The sequence below is a fragment of the Macrosteles quadrilineatus genome, unplaced genomic scaffold (genome assembly GCF_028750875.1).
Source record: "Macrosteles quadrilineatus isolate MER2022 unplaced genomic scaffold, UCM_ALF_1.0 Scaffold_2__2_contigs__length_208266976, whole genome shotgun sequence".
Classification (NCBI taxonomy): Eukaryota; Metazoa; Arthropoda; class Insecta; order Hemiptera; family Cicadellidae; genus Macrosteles; species Macrosteles quadrilineatus.
In genome coordinates, this window is record NW_026542595.1 from 42,936,037 (window position 1) to 42,955,763 (window position 19,727).

The window sequence follows — 19,727 nt, forward strand, 5'->3', positions numbered from 1 at the left end:
AATATCTTTACAATCATCTGTTACATTCAATCAGGAGTTTTAAAATATAACAGCTGATTGAATAATTTGTTTTTGCTATTTATAAGTATAAGTTGTTGTTTATTATGAGAAGTAACAAAATCTTTCTTTAAATAAATGTAAAACATATTGATAATGTAAACATTTTTTGTAACTATTAAATACAATTGGACAATGCCTTATGGTCCTTCTTTATTTACAAGAGGCCTCCTTTACTTACAACAACTGTTCAAAATGACGACCGTTAACCTGGTTGCATAATCTAAACCGATCAATCATTCCCGGTTCCTTTAATCTGTTGTATACGGCATGGAATGGCTTATAGCTAGGACATTGCCTGTTCAGATAGTGTTCTGCATACAATCTCGCCGCTACTCTTCTTGCACTGCCACGAGCCATTCCAAAAAAGTAGACCATATCACAGTACTCCTCTGATGTGCAAGTATTCATTTTGCTTACATTTAGTACTAAACAGCCAACTTAATAAAGCAAAAAACACAATAAATAATGACTTTAACTAGGTTGTAAAAATCGTAAGACTTGCAGTAATGTTCAGACAACAATACTTTTATAAAATAACAAAAACAAATTATTCAATCAGCTGTTATGTTTTAAAACTCCTGATTGACGTATAACAGATGATTGTAAAGATATTTAGACAATATGTAAAATAAGGAGTATTATATATTATATATATATTATAAGGAGTAAGAACATATTTCTCTGTTATTATTTATCCATTTTAACAAATAAGGTATAATTGAAAACTACATCAAATTTACTAACATTTTTGCCTCTTGAAATTTTTTTTGTAAAATTAACAGTTTTTGTGAAATTTGGCTCAAATATTTTAACCCACAAGTCATTATAATTACCTTTTAGTTTTTTATCATTCCAAGAATATACCAATCTACAAGTTTTTATGTCACAAAATATACATTTTTTGACCATGTAATACTAGCAGATGCTTTGACAATTTTATCCATTTTACTTGACACCATAAAACTCTATGATTAAAAAATCTAGTTTAACAAGTACGTCAAGTAAAGAACTATTGATTACTGAAATTTCAATTTATTACTGACAAAAATCAAAATATTTCTGACAACGATTTAGAGGTTTTTTTTTAGATCTGCATCTTTAAAAAAATAGAAGTGACCAAAATAATCAATTTTTGGTTAGTTGTTTCTTCTAATCATTCTTTTGATATCTTCATTGCACTTTTTGGCCTGAAATATAAAGCAAGATAGTGTTAATAAGCATAGTTAACATAAATAAGAACATGTGTCAATAAGAATATAATGATTACTATACAAAAAATAAAATAGAAATTCAAATATGTTTTGGAGGGATAGTAATTCTAATGTCTTGACTTTTTTATGGACTAAAATTGTCCAATTAAATAAACACAAAAGGGATAATGGCAAGAGTTCCAATCAAAATTTAAATTTCAACATTGCAACACAAACTCAAAACTGAACCAGCTAGAACTACATGTAGTCCAGGCAAATTAGATCAAATATAGGGAGTGCTCCCCAAAAAATCGTCTAAAGCTGGAAAGTGTTTTAATACCTTTTGGGGGTCCCAAATAAGACTCCTGTGAGTTTGCGACGGATTCTGACGTCTGCTCAAGTTTTGGGAGTCGAAAAACTATGAAAATTTCGCACTTATTTTAGTTTTTCCCTTATAACTCCTAAATAACGAATCCTAAGGAAAATTTTGTTCAAAGGTGTCTTTTAGTGCATTAAATTCCGCGTCGATTGATGTTAAATACGTCAAAATCGGCCGAGCCGTTTAGCCACCGTAGCTTTTCAAAGTTGGGATATTTTCATCAACATGGCCAAAAGGTTGATTATTTGACCAGTTTTCGGCTTACAACTCCTAAACGACGCATGCTATACAAAAATGCACCTGTAGTTAGTTTGGAAAACACAAAATTCTGCGTATAATGTTTTTTTTATTAATCAATAACGGCAATTGATTGTTACCTACTTTGTATGGTCGCCATTTCATTGAAAAAAGTATTAAAGTTAAAGTTAGGAAATTTTACTAAAATTGGTAACAACATAGATCCTGTCCTTAAATGGATTATGAATTATTAGATAGTGGTTTATTCCATGATGGTCATCCAGAGGTTTATCTAATAAGGTGTGATGAGAGTAATACACCCTATGTAGTTTTAAGTCTAATATTGTTGTCTGGGGTTCCGAAAATTCTAGGATTCTTCCCAAACCACCCATTATATACAATCTATCCCTGTATTCATCTTTCAGTTTTTGGCTTACATCTTCTAACGCGTGCTATAGAAAAAATGTTCCTGTAGTTAGTTTGAAGAGCATAAACGTCTGCGTAGAATGTTTACCAATTCATTAAGATCGGCTTCACCATTTAACCGCTATTGATTGTTAACACTAGATCAGATGCTTGTCAAGTTTCCGAAGTTTAAAATCTTACCATTGAAATCTGGCAAACAACCAGCCTAATTACCAAATACCCCCGCCGCAACAATCCTGCAGACTAAGCGAATTTCCATTTGCCTGATTGGATTTACACTAAAATGTCTCCTTAAAAATATCACATTTATTCCCTATTTAAAATAACATTAGTTTAACGAGTACTTAGGTTTGCTGCAACGGGGAGGCTAAAAGGTGTTTTTTGTAAAATGTAATAGTTTAGTATGAAATTAATGCATTTTCCAAATTTGATAAAAATATGTTCATAAACAAGCAAACTACAACATTTTACTTATTCACCATAAGAATAACATGGGATTTTTAAATTTGCTGATTTTTTGAAATTTTTCCTTAACCATTAGGCGCATATTAACGCTTCAATATACTAAATTATTTGTTTCTTTAAGCTCTACAAAATGGTTTGGAAATAAATTGCTAAATTTTAAGTTTTTAGGGTAAAAAATGGGAAAACCCAATTTTTACCCCATAAAACCCCCCATAAACCCCTGTTTATTTATTTATTTATTTTTTATTTATTAAACATCATCACATTACATCAATTCTCTTGACAGGTGATTTGTCACAAAGTCTAATACTAATACTATACTACATTTTAAAATAAAATAGCTTACAAAAGAAATAAAGCATATAATAAGCTACAAACCTATGGGAGAAGCAATATCTTTCAAATATACTCATTTTCCAGATATTCCTCTAACGAGTAAAATGCCCTCTCCAAAAGGAAATTTTTTAAAGATAGTTTAAATTTAGAGAATGTGGCAATGTTTTTAATCCCAGCGGGTAATTTATTGTAAATTTTTGGTCCCATATACTGAGGGGATAAATGAAAGATTTTAAGCCTATGTTGAACTGGTTTTATAATATTTTTGAATCTTGTGTTATGTGGATGAGATTGTTGACAGTCCATGAATGTGTCGAAATCACTTTTAACCATTAATGCCAATTTGTAAATATAAGAGCTAAAAAAAGTTAAAATTTTAAAATTAATAAATAAATCTTTACAATGTGTTCTACGGGAGACTCTGGCCATTAATCTTACAGCTCTTTTTTGGAGAATAAATATTTTTTTGGCCTGGCTTGATGAGCCCCATACAGTAATTCCATAATTCATAATCGATGAAAAATATGCGTGATATACTACTATTTGTGTTTCTAGATTAGTAGTATCCCGAATTATTGTGAGAACAAATGTTGCTGAGCGTAGTCTTTTTGATAGGTTTTTAATGTGTTTTTGCCAATTAAGTTGTGAATCAATTTCTATTCCCAAATAATTTATTGACTGTTGTGAATGAATTGTAGTTAAGTTTGTATTTACAATTATTTCTTGGTTAATATTGGATGCAGAAAACTGAATTAGTTGAGTTTTTGCCACATTCATGGACAGGCCATTTACTGCAAACCAATCCCCAAGGAGTTGAAATTCCTTAGTTATTGAGGCTTGAATGAACTCATTGTTTTGTCCTGTGCATATTAAAGCGGTATCATCTGCGTATTGAAAGGTGGACATCTTAGTAGCATTGCATAGATCATTAACATAAATAATAAATAAACAAGGGCCGAGAATGGAGCCCTGAGGAACTCCATTGGGGTTAATGTTCCACTCTGATTTATAATTTCTCTGCATTTTTTGTAAAATAAGTCTTTGTTTTCGGGTCTTTAAATAAGATATGAACCATTTTAATTCAGTATTTTTTATTCCATGCATACTTAATTTTTCTATGAGTATCTCATGATTCACACAGTCAAAAGCCTTGGATAGGTCACATAGCACACCCACAGTCTTCTGCGATCCATCCAAGGCTTCCGCAATGTAGTTAATCATTTTTGTTATGGATTTTTCAGTACCGAGTTCTGGGCGGAAACCAAACTGTGAAGGATTTATTAAATTATTGCTTTCTAAATATTCTGTTAGTTGAATCTTTACAATTTTTTCAAAAATCTTTGAAAAACAAGGCAGAAGGGCGATGGGGCGGTAGTTAGAGGGATCGTTGACATCGCCCTCTTTGAACAGAGGTTTAATCTCAGCCAACTTTAGCTTATCAGGAAAAACCCCCCCCTCAAGGGACTGATTCACTATTTGGCATAATGGATGTTCTATAAATTTAAAGACTCTTTTAATGACAAAAAGAGGAATTTCATCCCAACCTGAGGACTTAGTGTTACTGAGAGATGTAACAACTTTTCTTAACTCGTCAATTGAAACATTTCTAAATTTAAATGTTAATTTGGAACGTGGATGATTTTCGATTAGTAACTGAGTGGCTTTTAATTTATCTGTTGATTTGTTGGCATACTGAGAAACATTAATAAAAAAGTTATTGAATTTATTTGCTACCAATACTGCACAATTTTGTATATCCCTTTCATGTTTGAATTTAATCTCAACTGGAGTATCAGATATTTGTTTATTAAGTCCTGTTTCATTTTTCACTACTACCCAAGATGCTTTACTTTTATTCTTAGATTTTTTAATAAAATCGTCATTAGCTTTCAGTTTTGCTAATGCAACTACTTTTTTAAAGACCTTTCTGTAGTTTTTGTAATAGATTAAAAACTGAGGGTTACGATTCCATTTTGATTCTTGGTGCAACTTATTTTTATTTTCTGCTGAAATTTTTATTCCTGTTGTTATCCAGTTATTTTTGTTACGTTTATTCTTTGGACGATCTACTGTTTTGGGGAATGCCTCGTTGAATGAATTTAGAAAGTTTGTAAAAAATTTATTGTAATTTGTATCTACATTAAAGGTTTCAAAAGGGTTCCAAATAACATTATTTAGTGTGTTTTCAAAGGTTTGAAAATTTGTTTCTGTAAACTTCCGAGTAAGTTTTTTATTTACACCCTTAAGTCTTGGAGAGGACATTTTCTCAAATGACAAAAGTAAAACTTTGTGGTCTGATGCACCTATGTCTAAAACTAAACTGCTAGTTTTTTTTGTCTGCAAGTTAGAAATAATATTGTCAATGCAAGTACTTGAAATACTGGTTACCCTAGTTGGAACAAGAACGTTAGGTTTGAATCCAAAACAATCACAAATTTCTAGTAAATTATCAGTACTTACTTTATCGGTAAATAAATCTATATTTGTGTCTGACATTATAAAAACATTTTTTGACATTGCTTCCAAAGCTATTTTGTCTAATAACATTTCAAACTTTTCTAAAAATATTTTATCTATGTCCCTACCTGGAATTCTGTATACTGAAATAAAAACTGAATTCCAGTCCTTGACTTCAATAAAAGATCCTTCAAAAGAACATTGTTCATTTAAAAATTTTAAGTCATTTCTAATCTTAAAACTAACATTTTTGTCAATCATTAAACATGAACCCCCCCGCCATTGATCTATTCTAGCATAGTAGTCAGCAATTACAAAACCATCTAGTTTATTTAAAACATTTATACTTTTAACATCAAGCCAATGTTCATTTATAGATATAACATTAATTTTGCAATCCATATTTCCAATAAACAGATTAAGGTCTACATAGTTGTTTAGAAAACCCTGAATGTTAAAATGTAATAAAAACATATCTTTTCCAAATTTACTATCAGACCCTAACTTGACATGTGCATCAGTAAAATTATCTATTTCTCTAAAAAAATATCTTTACTATTAGTACTACTTGTATTCTGCTTGTTGTTACCACTTGTACTCTGCTTTTCACTACCACTTTTGCACTTGTTACTTTCACAATGCTGTAACTGATGGTGTGATGGGATGAGTGGAGGGAAAGTGTTGAGGCTGGCCAGGATAGGCACATCATCGTCTGGCCTCTGTGATGTTGGATGGTCATGGTGGGGTGAAGGACCTGGAGCCGCAACAGCTTCAGACATAGAAGCATCCTGCTCAGTAGCTGACAACTTAGTATGCCTCTGTATTTCCTTGTATTCATTACTGATGTCATGAGTTCCGGGACTGCTGCAGATGTAATCAGTTTGTGGAGAAGCAGGATGACTGGATTGTTGACTCTCACAATACTGTAAGCAGGAGTTGACTGTAGAATTATCTAGCTGCTGTGGAACTTGCAGTTTTGAGGGATCAGATGGAAGATCATCACTTTGACTCTCGGAAGCTCGTAAGTTGGTGGGTCTTGTCAGTCGAATTAATTGTTCGAGTCGATGCTGAAATTCTTCATGTGCCAAACCGTTTCTTAGTTGTCGGTGAGATTTTTGATAGTACGACACAATAGTAACCGTAGCCTTAGTTTCCTGTTGAAAGTTTTTTAGGTTGGTGATAAAGTGGTAGAGCTCAATCCTGTCTCGCACACATCCAATTGGTGAACAAATTAAGTGATTTAGACCTTTTCTTTTGAAATCCTGGGTCAAATTTTTAAAAGCTGTATCATAATCAAAAATTTTGGGTTTACCGTAGTATTTGCCTTTAGTGATGAGGCTGTATATGAAAGTACCTTGATTTTCTTGTAAGGCTAGATGTTCAGTTAGACGTTGTTCAGGACTAGGTTTACCAAAATGTTTTTTGAAAACTACAGCCACTCCAGCAGACATATGGCGAGGATCGCTAAAGTCAGCTGAGATAGAGTGTGCAAAGCCTACAGTTTTACAGCCTCCATACTTCTTAATGACTTCCGACATGTGCATATCTGTGACAGTTATGTTTGTGTTCAATTCTTTTTTACTATGAAATAAGTTTGGTTGAATTTTTTTAATTGTATTAAATATCAGATGAACTAAGAAATTTTTGCCTCTATTATTAATATGGAGACCATGCTTCGTGAAGTGAAACCTCTTTAAATTATCAACGTCAATAATATATACATTGTCAAGCCGGGCCACTAGTTCTTTAAGGTAGTTATTTAAAAGGTCAATTTCATTGTGAAGGGAGTCATTTTGATGCAAATCATATCTTCTTGGTATTGTTGTTATAACCACAGGCGAATTTGCACTGATGTCTTGCAGCTTTTTTTCCACACCAGAGTAGAGAGGGGATAGATCTTTACGTAGAGTATCATTGGTCCCACCCATAAGCACTGTAATGTCACCCTTTGAATGTGACGCAGTCTCGGCGACTTGAAGGAGGCAAGCATTTGGCAAGCATTTGGAAGCATTGTTTCCATAGTCCGATCATACTGGTTCGCGTACTCGTTTGAATAAACGTATGTTTACACGTTTGTACCAAATTTAATCAAAATCGGATGATTTTTGCTCGAGTTATCGCGCTAACGGGCACATATATAAATATACTAGCTGTAACCCGCGGGCTTTGCCCCGTTTAACTTCTTAATTTTCAAGATGATCTAGTTTGCATGGCTCAATCACGTCCTGGTTGAAGTTCGTTCGCTACGCTCACTCACCTTTAGGTTGGAGCTCGTTCGCTGCGCTCACTTTCCTTCAGGTTAGCTCGTTCGCTACGCTCACTTGCCTTCGGGTTAGCTCGTTCGCTACGCTCACTCGCCTCCAGGTTGAAGTTCGTTCGCTACGCTCACTCACCTTTTGGTTGCAAATTAGCTGTTGTCATAAATGTAAAAGAAATAATAGTGCTAGTGCTGCACCCTGTTGGTAATCCTTGTAACTTTAATGCTATTGAACATCATAGAACAGAACCAACTTGTTTAATTGAAACAGCTGTTAAGATTCATTAATTCCATTTCTCATAAGGTTAACATGGGAAACTCCAGAGCCACTGGGGCGGAGCCCGGAAGGATTTTTGGGATAAAAATATGCCTATATGTTAATCGGGAATATGAGCTATCATCATGCCGAATTTCAGCCCGATCCGACCAGTATTTTTTGCGTTTACTTTTCCCATACATACAGCAACCACCTCTTTTTTATAATAGTATAGATAAGAGAGAGGCATCCGAGGCAAGATCCACCATATATATAAATATATATATGAATAAAGATTAAACATTAATAAACTTAGTACCCAAGTAAAATTATTTATTAAAATATTTACTGACTAATATTTAATATTTACTGACTATAGTTTCGGCTCTAAGGCCATTTTCAAAGTCTTAGAGACGAAACTATAGTCAGTAAATATTTTAATAAATAATTTTACTTGGGTACTAAGTTTATTAATGTTTAATCTTTATTCATATATAGTAGCCCTATTTTTCTATTTTTCATATAAATATATATATATATATATGAAATTGAACGGATGGTGTTTTTGATCTCTAGGGACCTCAAAACGAAAAAGTAAATCGGTCCCGGGTCCAGGTCTTACCATAAGTACTATGGTAATAGCTTATTCCCTATAGGAAAAATTCGCTAAAACATAGGGGATATGGCAGTGAATCTATCCACTAGTGTGACGTAAAGCTCTCCACAGTAAGATGTTGCTCTCATGAACACTTACTTGTTCATAGGCCATGCTGCAGGATCCATGACGTCACACTAGTGATAATAATTCATAGAACCACTATCTAAGAATTCATAATCCATTTAAGGACAGGATCTATGTTGTTACCAATTTTAGTAAAATTTCCTAACTTTAACTTTAAACTTTTTTTAATGAAATGGCGACCATACAAAGTAGGAAAAAACATTATACGCAGAATTTTGTGTTTTCCAAACTAACTACAGGTGCATTTTTGTATAGCATGCATCGTTTAGGAGTTGTAAGCCGAAAACTGGTCAGATAATCAACCTTTTGGCCATGTTGATGAAAATATCCCAACTTTGAAAAGCTACAGCGCCTAAACGGTTCGGCTGATTTTGACGTATTTAACATCAATCGACGCGGAATTTAATGCACTAAAAGACACCTTTGAACAAAATTTTCCTTAGGATTCATTATTTAGGAGTTATAAGCGAAAAACTGAAAAAAGTGCGAAATTTTCATAGTTTTTCGACTCCCAAAACTTAAGCAGACGTCAGAATCCGTCGCAAACTCACAGGGGTCTTATTTGGGACCCCCAAAAGGTATTAAAACACTTTCCAGCTTTAGACGATTTTTTGGGGAGCATATGTCTAATTTGCCTGGGCTAATAAGAGTAAAGTCATTTATGTATCTCAAAACATGTCAGCTATACTTGCTATACTTTTATAATATTAAACTTAACTCAAGCTTTAACATAATTTGACTGTCGTAGAGCATCTTTGACAAAGCTTTGAGTAAAATAAATCTTATCAAGTGTAATTTAACGGTCTTTTCAAGTCTATACGAACCAATTGGGATCGGACCCCATTTGGATAATCAAAAATTCGAATACCATCTGACTTTTACCAAAATTCAGGGTATTTGAAGGAAAATACGGGTCGAGTCATCTCAAGCTTTTACTATTGCGATTGGAAAGTTTACGCTCTTATCGCGATTGCGGAGTACGATTAAGATTTTTCATGACTTTGAGAGATAATGATGATGTCTACAAGACCGCGGAAGATGTTAAAGATTTTGCTGCTATTATGGAAAACGATGTCGATGTTTCCGTGATCACTTGAGACAATGAACGACCGAGGGATATATTAAACATTTTATCCCGATGACGGAAGACAACAACGTTCTTTCCATAACTGTGGGAGACAATGATGATGTCTGTATGACTGTGGGATTTTACATTTTGCCGCGATCCCAAAATACTATGACAATGTTTCCGTGACCGCGCGGGACGATATTATGTCAACAGGATTGCAAGAGAGGTTTTGGATTTCGCGGCAATCACGGCTTCTGCCTTCTTAATGGTGATTCTTATTGCTGTGGTTTTAAGTTTTTAAATTACAGTATTTCCAAAAGCAATTCGGATAATAGATGAATCAGATCATTGGATTTCTACTGGTTAGGATCAATAAATGTATGCAAATTATTTTTAATTATGGATGTCAGCAATGTATACATTGTTTTTGTTGGCCACTTAAAGCTTCTTCAAACGGTGTTCTACTTTAAATCAATCAACAGCATTTAAAAAACCTAAATTATCAATTTTCTAAATACAATTTTAAATATTTAAATATTTACAATTTAGTAGTAGTAATTAACAATTGGGGGGAAAGTTGAAGTTGAGAGCCTCATACTTTTGCTATGCCGAGCTACTCAAGTAGTTGTGTAGTCAGGTATATCTCGTAGATATGAATTTGTCCAGGCCAGCTCTTGCCCATAGCTCCACAAGACCAAGATTGAGAACAGGAAAAGGACTGAAAAATGCCACATAACCTTTTACGTTATCTTTATGTTATCTATACTTATTTAATACGCAAGCATGTTTTTTGTGACAATTACTCCTCCAAAACTACTGAACCGATTGACATGTTTTTGGTGTCATTGGAAAGAGCTTAACGTGAAGTTGTGCAGGAAACTTTCTTTTTAGGGAAATAATCAGAGACTGAGGCCCTGGGGTCCTTTAAAGTTTCGTATTTCTCCATAAGATTAACATGGGAAACAAAAATTGTTATGCAACTCCAGCTGTTGGCAGAAATTAAAAGTGAGAAGAAGAAATTATGTTAATTTTTAACAGTCAATAAGTTTGCTAATTTAACAGTTTGCTACAAACATTTACTGACTTGGTTGAAATGAAAGACATATTTACTATTTGAATTTAGGTTGGCGTAAATATTACAATGGAAAAAACGAGAGAGCCTGGATAAATGGTTATACTAAAAATAAAACTGAATTAACACTGTGCTGCATTTCTTAGTAATCATTGAAAGAGCCGATTTGCAAACTATGGAATCATAAAAAAGTCATAAAACACCACCAAGGAGAAGAAATAGAAATAATGTGTGTTTTTTTTATATATATATTATCGTTATTATGGACAACCTAATGCGGCTATGAGTAAGGCTATATGTAGAAAACGCTAAAAAAAACTGCTTTTGAAAAATGATAAGATATTTTTACAAAAAATTTTGATTATATCGATCTGTTATGTACAACTTGAGTATTCCATAATCTTTGAGTCGAATCTTTTAAAGTCATCAAAAATTATTACTGTTATTTGTTTTAAAATAACGCCTGTAATACTTAGAAATTGCTCGATTTCGAGCAACAGGGACACTAGTATTTTTAAATATTGGATTAAATTGTGTGCTTAATTTTTTAAGCATTAGGGAATGCTGACCTTTTAATTAATTGATGCTTTAATTAATTTAGAATTTCACCTGGATCGCTCAATCAAGATGTGTGAAAACAAAAAAATAGCCACCCTGTGATTTTGTCTCTAAGTTGAACAATGTTTAAGATATAGCTTAATGGTTATAGTGTGCTAATTTAGGATTATCTTGGTTATTACCAACTAAGATAGATATACAACTGCAATCTAGCCATTCTCTATATGAATGAAAACGGAGAGTGAATTGAATGGAATGAGGTGACTAATGTAGCTTTGTTGCTTACGAAGACCAGCTGATTTTTTTAGCCAGGATTATTGTTAATAGCGTAAATTGATCAAGGACAGCTGGGTCTGATTTGGAGAACTGTCATGATTATGGATTGCCACTATTTTACAACAATAATATTGATCAGCACTCACAAAAATTGCATATGAAGAGAACGACAGCACCAATCAGAGGCATGCCGAATATGTAGCGACTTTTGTAGACTTCGGTGTCATTTGTATCTCCAGGATCATTGTTGTCACCAACTATTGCATTATTATTTGTATCTCTTCTTTTTCTGAGCCAGTCATCATATTCAAGTGAAAGCTGTACAATCATATGACTGTCAACACTTCTCTTTCTCTTAAGTTGCTTGGAATCTTCACTGGGATCAGTAAACGAATCATCTTGTTCTTCATCAATATGTTCTTCTTGTTTGTGTGACAGTCTGTATTTTAGAGGGGCTAACCAAAAAGTCTCTGGACAGCGATTCTGTATACAAACAAATCTGAAAAAGTAATTTTTGTTTCAATACGGTATTTGTAGTTTAGAATGTTAAATAGTTAAATAGTACAGTAGAACCTCTTTAATCCGAACTATATTGGGACCGGGGGTAGTTCGGACTATTGAATAGTTCGGATTACAGAACATATTGTTGTTTATACATAATGATAGCTAGGGAAAAGTGAAAAATGCTTTATAAAGTAAAATACAGTGTTTATTTAATACAGTAGTAAACATAGGGAATAAACAGTACTGTACATTACAATTAAAATAATTACGGTACGTATATCAATAAATACAGTATACAATAAAGAACTACTGTACTGTGTATAGAGATGTATGTAGAATAGTTAAAGATTAATGTGACGCTATACTCTTAAAACTCTTATAATAATTTTGTAAACTTAAAAACTCAGGGACATTATAAAAATACCTATGTCTCAGCCCAGAACACCTTACAGTGTTAAATATGAGAACTTAGAATTTTCACTCTCTATTTGGTACTTACGTATTAAACGGAGGCCACATTTTGTCAGCGCGCTGCGGCGGTTATGTTAGGTTGGGTTATCATAATAGAAAGTATAACTCGTCTGGTATCAATTCATAACGAAGCGAGGAAAGTCCTACACACATAATATTTACGATAACCCAACCTAACATAACCGCTGCAGCGCGCTGACAAAATGTGGCCTCCGTTTAATACGTAAGTACCCTCTATTTATAGTAGCCTACATAATTCCAATCCTCCTGTGGCTATATAGTGGTAACTATCACAATCCTGCCATATATCATGCATATCATAACCATAAAATATAATGGTATATTAATGTTCAATGGTATCTCGTATGGAGACTTACTTGAGAATGGAATGATCATTGTAAAAGGAAAGGGAAGAAATGATGACCCACACAACTGTTATCAGACAAGTGAGCGCCACCCCCGTCATACACAGGGAGTTGCTCTCCTGAAAACATACATACATTATTATTACCAGTATATTTATACTTACTACAATAAAGTAACATCCCTTTTTCAACCGAACTACCTAACCAGTTTTAAATCCTTCCTTGCACAGATTATAGTACAGAAAGCCTTACTTTGGTGCACAGTTTTTACTTTACCAGTATTCCCACCAAACGAAAGAACACAAAACAGTGTCCTTTTATTATGCACGTAATCCGTGTATGCTTGAAAATAAGTTGGCAGCACTTAAAAGATATTACGACTTGGATCAGCTGGTGCAGCGTTTCCCATTTTGTTCAATGTTTGGACTAAAAACGTGTTTTACAGTGTTTGAAAGACTAATTATTTACCTATATGATTTATAGTAACTGTAGGAAAAATATAATGTGTAACACGAGTGCAAACTGCCTTTGCTGCACTCAAGAAACTTTCCACACTCCTAAGGCTCCTAAGGCTCGTAAGTAAACATTTCTCTTGTGTGCACTTCGCCCACTAGTTACACAAATAACTACCTATTTAAATAGGCTACTTTTAGTTAATGTTGATCATTATATTTTGTTAGAGGTGGGAATCATATCGCATTGTAATAATTATAAGTTTACCAGGTACAAATTGAAATTTCTAACATATTATCAAAATATAGACCCAAAAATGTATGTACAGGTCTTCAGGAAGTGACGAATTATATTGGCTGTGATATGTATAAATGTAAGTTATTTTTTAATCAAACTTCTATGGTTCACGTAATTTACCTATATTAATTATTTTTTAACAATTATAAATTGCCTCAAGGATCTCCAGAATCAAAAGGAAAATAAGCTACCTACTAATATAAAATTTAAATACCCCCGCCGCAGCAAACCTGCAGACTATGCAAATTTCCATTTACCTGGCTAGATTCCACTAAAACAATCCCCTTAAAACTGTCAGAGTAAGGTTTATTTCCTATTTAAATAACATAAATTTTAATGAGTTCTTATGTTTGCTGCTTCAGGGAAGGTAATGAGGTGTGTTTTTAGCAAATTTCCCATATAGGGAATAAAGCTATTACTGTAGTACTCATGGTAAGACCTGGACCTGGAAACAATTTACTTTTTTGTTTTGAGGTCCCTAGAGCCCAAAAACACCATCCGTTTGAATTCATATAGGGTGAGTTTTAAATGAGTTCTCCCCCTACTTTTTTCTACATTTCTTAAGATATCAACACCGCACCACGTCAGATCATTGTATAGTAGTATGAATGAATGAATGAAATGAATGAATGAATGAATGAATGAATAAATGAATGAATGAATGAAATGTGTTTATTTCCACATAATATATACAGAAAACAAAACATACTTTTTAATACATAATATACTTACGAAATAAAACTAAGACTAAGAATAAAAAAGAACATTTCTGTACAAATTAATTCAATCGATTATATGAAATTCAGCAGACATAGACAAGTGCTGCCTGTGCGTCTGCTGGCTTGCTATTTAATATTTATAGTAACCAAGTCATATGGAATTATTGTCTATAAAACCGGTTAATAATGGAATGTAAACTGTTGCTTAAAAAGTTATTAGTTTAGAAAGGAGATTTTGGTAAGTAGTTTAGTAAGTACTTCATTTTGACTGGGTATACAGAAAAGAAAATAGAATAAAGAAAATAGAAATCGGACCATTAATAACAAAATGGCAGTTCAAAATTACTTTCAATAACCATTGTCTCAATTATTTTTAGCTGCCATTTTGTTATTAATGGTCCGATTTATATTTTCTTTATGTTATTCGTTATGTTTTGTCAAGACCTGTAAAATGATACCAAACTCGACTATGGTTGTCATTTGAAAATTTTGAGCTACCCCCTACCCCTGCTACCCCTAAGGGCAAAATTTTCAAAATTGACCATAATTATTATAGCCCCTCATATCTAAGAAGGTTGCCGCAAACCGATTTCAAATATCTCAAACGGTTGAAAAGTTAAGTGGGGGTGCAAGTTAATTTTCAGCCACCCTGTATATCTATAAACAAGCAAACTACCAGTTTATTTATTCTCCCTAAGAATAACATGGCAATTTTAAATTAAAATTTTTTTTAATAAATGTTATCTTTAACCGTAAGGCACACAACAACGCTTCAATATACTAAATTATTCCTTTTTGGAGCTCTACAAAATGGTTTGGAAAGAAATTTTATTATTTTATATTTTAAAAGTAAAAATTGGTAAACCCCATTTTCACCCCATAAAATCCCCCTATAAACCCTAGTTCCCATTGTCCGATCATGGTGGTTCGCGAGCTTGTTTGAATAAATGTAGATTTAGCCTACACGTTTGTCCTAAATTTCATCAAAATTGGATCACTTTTGCTTGAGTTATCGTGCTAACGGACACATATTCGTTTTGAGGTCCTCAGAGGCAAAAAAAACCTCCGTTCAAATTCATACATGTATATGTATATCTGGGGATCTCAAAACAATAGAAGTAAATCGGTCCCGAGTCTAGATCTTACCACTGAGACCTATGGTAATGGCTTATTCCCTATATGGGAAATTAGCTAAAACGATCTAAAAACTTGTTTATCTATATAGTGGCTCATATTAGGTGATAGTATATGGTAAATAATACTAAACACATAAGGTATAAAAAGTAAGTGATTTTCATTGGATTTTACAAGCCTCATTACTGAGCTGTTTACAAAATAACAAGTTGTTGTATCATATGACAGTAGTCATTCAGTCTAAGTCAGCTGAGTACTCCAATATTGTGCCAACCGAGCTGATGTATTTGACCTCATTTTTTGTCTAATACAGCACTCCTAACTTACATAACTATGATGTCTACTTGATTAAAATTGTGTTAGGAGTGTTTTTTTTTTTATTAGCACAATGTATACCTTTAGAATGAAAGTAAAATATATCAATCCAATTGACAGTCCCTACTGAAGTCCTTTTATAACATAATTTGCTTACTTATATTTTATCAGAACTTTGAATTGACAACTATATGAACACAATATTCTAAATTCATAAAATGTTGTTAGGATATCAACAGTTGAAACAATGAACAATCATTTGTTTATTATTAACATATACGAATAATGAATGCACAAAAATAAAAATGAAATGTTTTAGTAGTTGGGTACCTACGGTAACTAAAATCATTTATCATGGAGTTACTTCAACTAGTATTGGGTAACTTACATTATAAGCTGAGAAGAATGCAATCAACCCAGCCAACATGAGAAGAATTACAAAAGTTGAGATGGTGAGAGCATAGACAGGAACTGAAACAAGAAAAAAAATCTGATTTAAACATTCCCATCACAGGATAAATTGTTATTCATTTGTTCATTATTATGAAAAAGTAATATTTTGTGCTTATAAAATCATCATAATACCTTCTCTAATAGTTAAGAGGATTGATTGCAAGTTTATCCACAAGTGTATACCTCCAAATACTCTCTGTCAATAATTCACTCTGACAATATTAATTTCAATCAAATGGTGCTCACAAATTATCATGACATGTCATCAGGAGAAATTCAGTATTCCTTAAAAAGAAGAATTACAAAAGATTTTAAGAGCTTTTACCATGGGTTTCTGGATTGATAAGACTGCAATCGTCTAAATTAATTAATTGTCTAATGTGGGTTGCTTTGTTATGATTTTTCTTAAACAGCTGAGCGGCAATATTTGCGTTAAAGATTGGGTTTCAGAAATGGCTTTGAATTTTTCTCTGAAATGGCTTAAGAGTTGACCCAGGGATCCTGGGATTGGGTTAGATAAATCCTGAAATACTGCGATTGGATTAAGGCTGTGGGATCGAGACCCCTAAACATTATACTAACAATACCCCAAATTCATATCCTGTAGTTCGTAAAGTATTCATAGTCATTTTCCCTGTGTCCATCCGTTTGAAAATAAATTAAGATTATAAATAAATTAGTTATCATTACAAGTTAGGAAAGTTTTAAATAGTTTACTCACAAGCATCACTATTGAAGAATTCAAAAAAATTTACAACAAATGTTAGTGTTGCTATCATCTGAAACATATTATGACATAAATTTAATTGAGAACAGTGCTCATAACATTAATTTAATTTCCAACGATATTGTATGTAGCCTCTTATCTAAGGGTTTGGGTTGTAGACAAAAAAAATACTCAAATATCACCGTACTAAATTTTTTTGTGAAAAATCTTCTTAATTGTATGAATTAACTTTCTTAAAATAAAAAGTATACCAGTAAAGTAAAATCATATACTAATGATAAAGACTCTTCTAAAATCAGAATAATGAATTAATAAGGTTTCTCTTGTAAACAAACAAGACATTACAAAAGGCATTACTTAGCATAGGTTAAAAGAGCTTCAATAAAGGTAGTATTGTGAAATGGTAGGTGATGCAACTTTTCTAAATTAGCTGAGCAAACAACGCATTATCAAGTATATTTTTGCTACTTTTACATTTGGATAGCTCATTTTGCTTACCCAAAAAACAACAGCTATGATGGCAACGCCCACTTGGAGGGTCAAGATCCCACAGAATGAGTGAAGGGCCATTCTCCTGAGAAATTTCAATCACTAAACTTTGAATAAATTTGTATCATCTTCTGTTTTGAAAATAGTTTATTTTGACAAAACATATGGATACATATATAAATGGTTTTATACATGTGGTTTTAACTTTTCTTGTTATATTTTTAAAGATAAGGATTAATGACAGTAAGGAGAAAATGACAAAACTCAAAGGTATACTTTAAGCAAAAAAGAAATCATAGTAATCAACAGTTTGCTTTCACTTCACATGTATAAAAATAATCCTCTGAATTTTAATTTCATAAAATCATTATGTTGAAATAATATACATTTACATTGTGTTTATGTACCCTACTTTTTTTTAGAGAATTTCCCATATACGGAATAAGCTATTACTGTAGTACTCATGGTAACACCTGGATCCAGGACAAATTTACTTTTACGTTTTGAGGTCCCTATAGGCCAAAAACACCATCCGTTCAAAATCATATACATATATTTCCGTTAGCACGATAACTCGAGCAAAAATTATCCAATTTTGATTAAATTTGGTATAAACGTGTAAACCTACATTTATTCGAACGAGTTTACGAACCAGCATGATTGGACTATGGGAACAGGGGTTTATGGGGGGTTGTATGGGGTAAAAATTGGTTTTTCACATTTTTGATCCTAAAAACATAAAAGATTACAATATCTTTCCGAACAATTTTGTACAGCTTAAAAAAAATATTTAGTATATATTGAAGCTTTATTATGCGCCTATTGGTTATGTAGAAAATTCCAAAAAGTTGTAAATTTAAAATCCCCATATGTTATTTTTATGGAGAATAAGTAAACTGTTGTAGTTTGCTTGTTTATGAACATATTTTGATCAAATTTGAAAAAATGCATTTATTTCATAATAAACTAGATATTAAAATTTCACAAAAAATGTTATCCTCCCTGTTACAGCAAAACAAAGTAGCCTACTCATTAAACTAATGCTATTTAAATAGGGAACAAATTTAATATTTTTAGTGAATTTCCCTTATAGGGAATAAGCTATTACCGTAGTACTCATGGTAAGACCTGGACCCGGGACCGATTTAATTTTTCGTTTTGAGGTCCCTAGAGGCCAAAAAAACCATCCGTTCAAATTCATATATATATATATATATATATATATATATATATGTGTCTGTTAGCGCGATAACTCGAGCAAAAATGATCCGATTTTGATGAAATTTGGTACTATGGGTTTTATGGGGTAAAAATGGGGTTTTCCCATTTTGACCCTAAAACAAACAATTTTGCAATTTCTTTCTACACCGTTTTGAAGAGCTTAAAAAATGAAATAATTTAGTATACCTATTGAAGCGCTGTTGTATGCCTAACGGTCACGGAGAAAATTCAAAAATAGTGTAACTAAAAATTCCCATGTTATTCTTATGGAGAAAATGAAAACTGTTGTAGTTTACTTGTTTATGGACATATATTGATAAAATTTGGCAAATTTATTTATTTCATCCTATACTATTGACGTATGGTCACAAAACACTTTTTACCTTCCCCGTAGCAGCAAACCTAAGCACTCATTAAATCTATAATTAAATTGGGAATAAATATGTCTTATTTATGGAAATATTTTAGTAGGTAAAATGTAATCAGACAAGTTGAAATTCGCTTAGTCTGCAGGTTTGCTGCGGCGGGGGTATTAAGGATATATTTTAGTGTAAATCCAATCAGGCAAATGGAAATTTGCTTAGTCTGCAGGTTTGCTGCGGGGGTATTTACATTTCAGTCAGGCGTGTGTGCCTTTGAAAGTATACAGTATTAGTACTGTAAAAAGACATTGTTGATGCATTTTTATGATTAACACGTTCACTGCGGGCGTATCCGATCGGATACAGGCCGAGCGCTGTTCAGACGCTGCCGTAACCGATCGGATACGCTCGGCAATGCCTTTCGTATATCATCGTTT

General features: G+C 32.8%; 1 protein-coding gene across 2 annotated transcripts; it reads right to left on the minus strand.

Annotated features, from left to right (window-relative positions):
• Positions 1-1,076: 1,076 nt before the first annotated feature.
• LOC128987599 (uncharacterized) lies at positions 1,077-17,844 on the minus strand. Of its 2 annotated transcripts, none has more exons than XR_008490252.1 (7): positions 17,717-17,844; positions 17,213-17,270; positions 16,427-16,509; positions 13,133-13,239; positions 11,927-12,279; positions 10,417-10,592; positions 1,077-1,247 (listed from the first exon to the last, which is right to left on the minus strand). XR_008490252.1 is itself a non-coding variant. In XM_054408532.1 (7 exons), the coding sequence occupies exons 1-6, from the start codon at positions 17,786-17,788 to the stop codon at positions 10,492-10,494; spliced, it is 774 nt and encodes a 257-aa protein (XP_054264507.1). In that variant the 5' UTR covers positions 17,789-17,844; the 3' UTR covers positions 1,077-1,247; positions 10,473-10,491. The 2 variants fall into 2 exon arrangements, 1 of the variants encoding a protein (XP_054264507.1); XM_054408532.1 differs by having other exon boundaries at positions 10,473-10,592.
• Between the last annotated feature and the right edge of the window lie 1,883 nt (positions 17,845-19,727).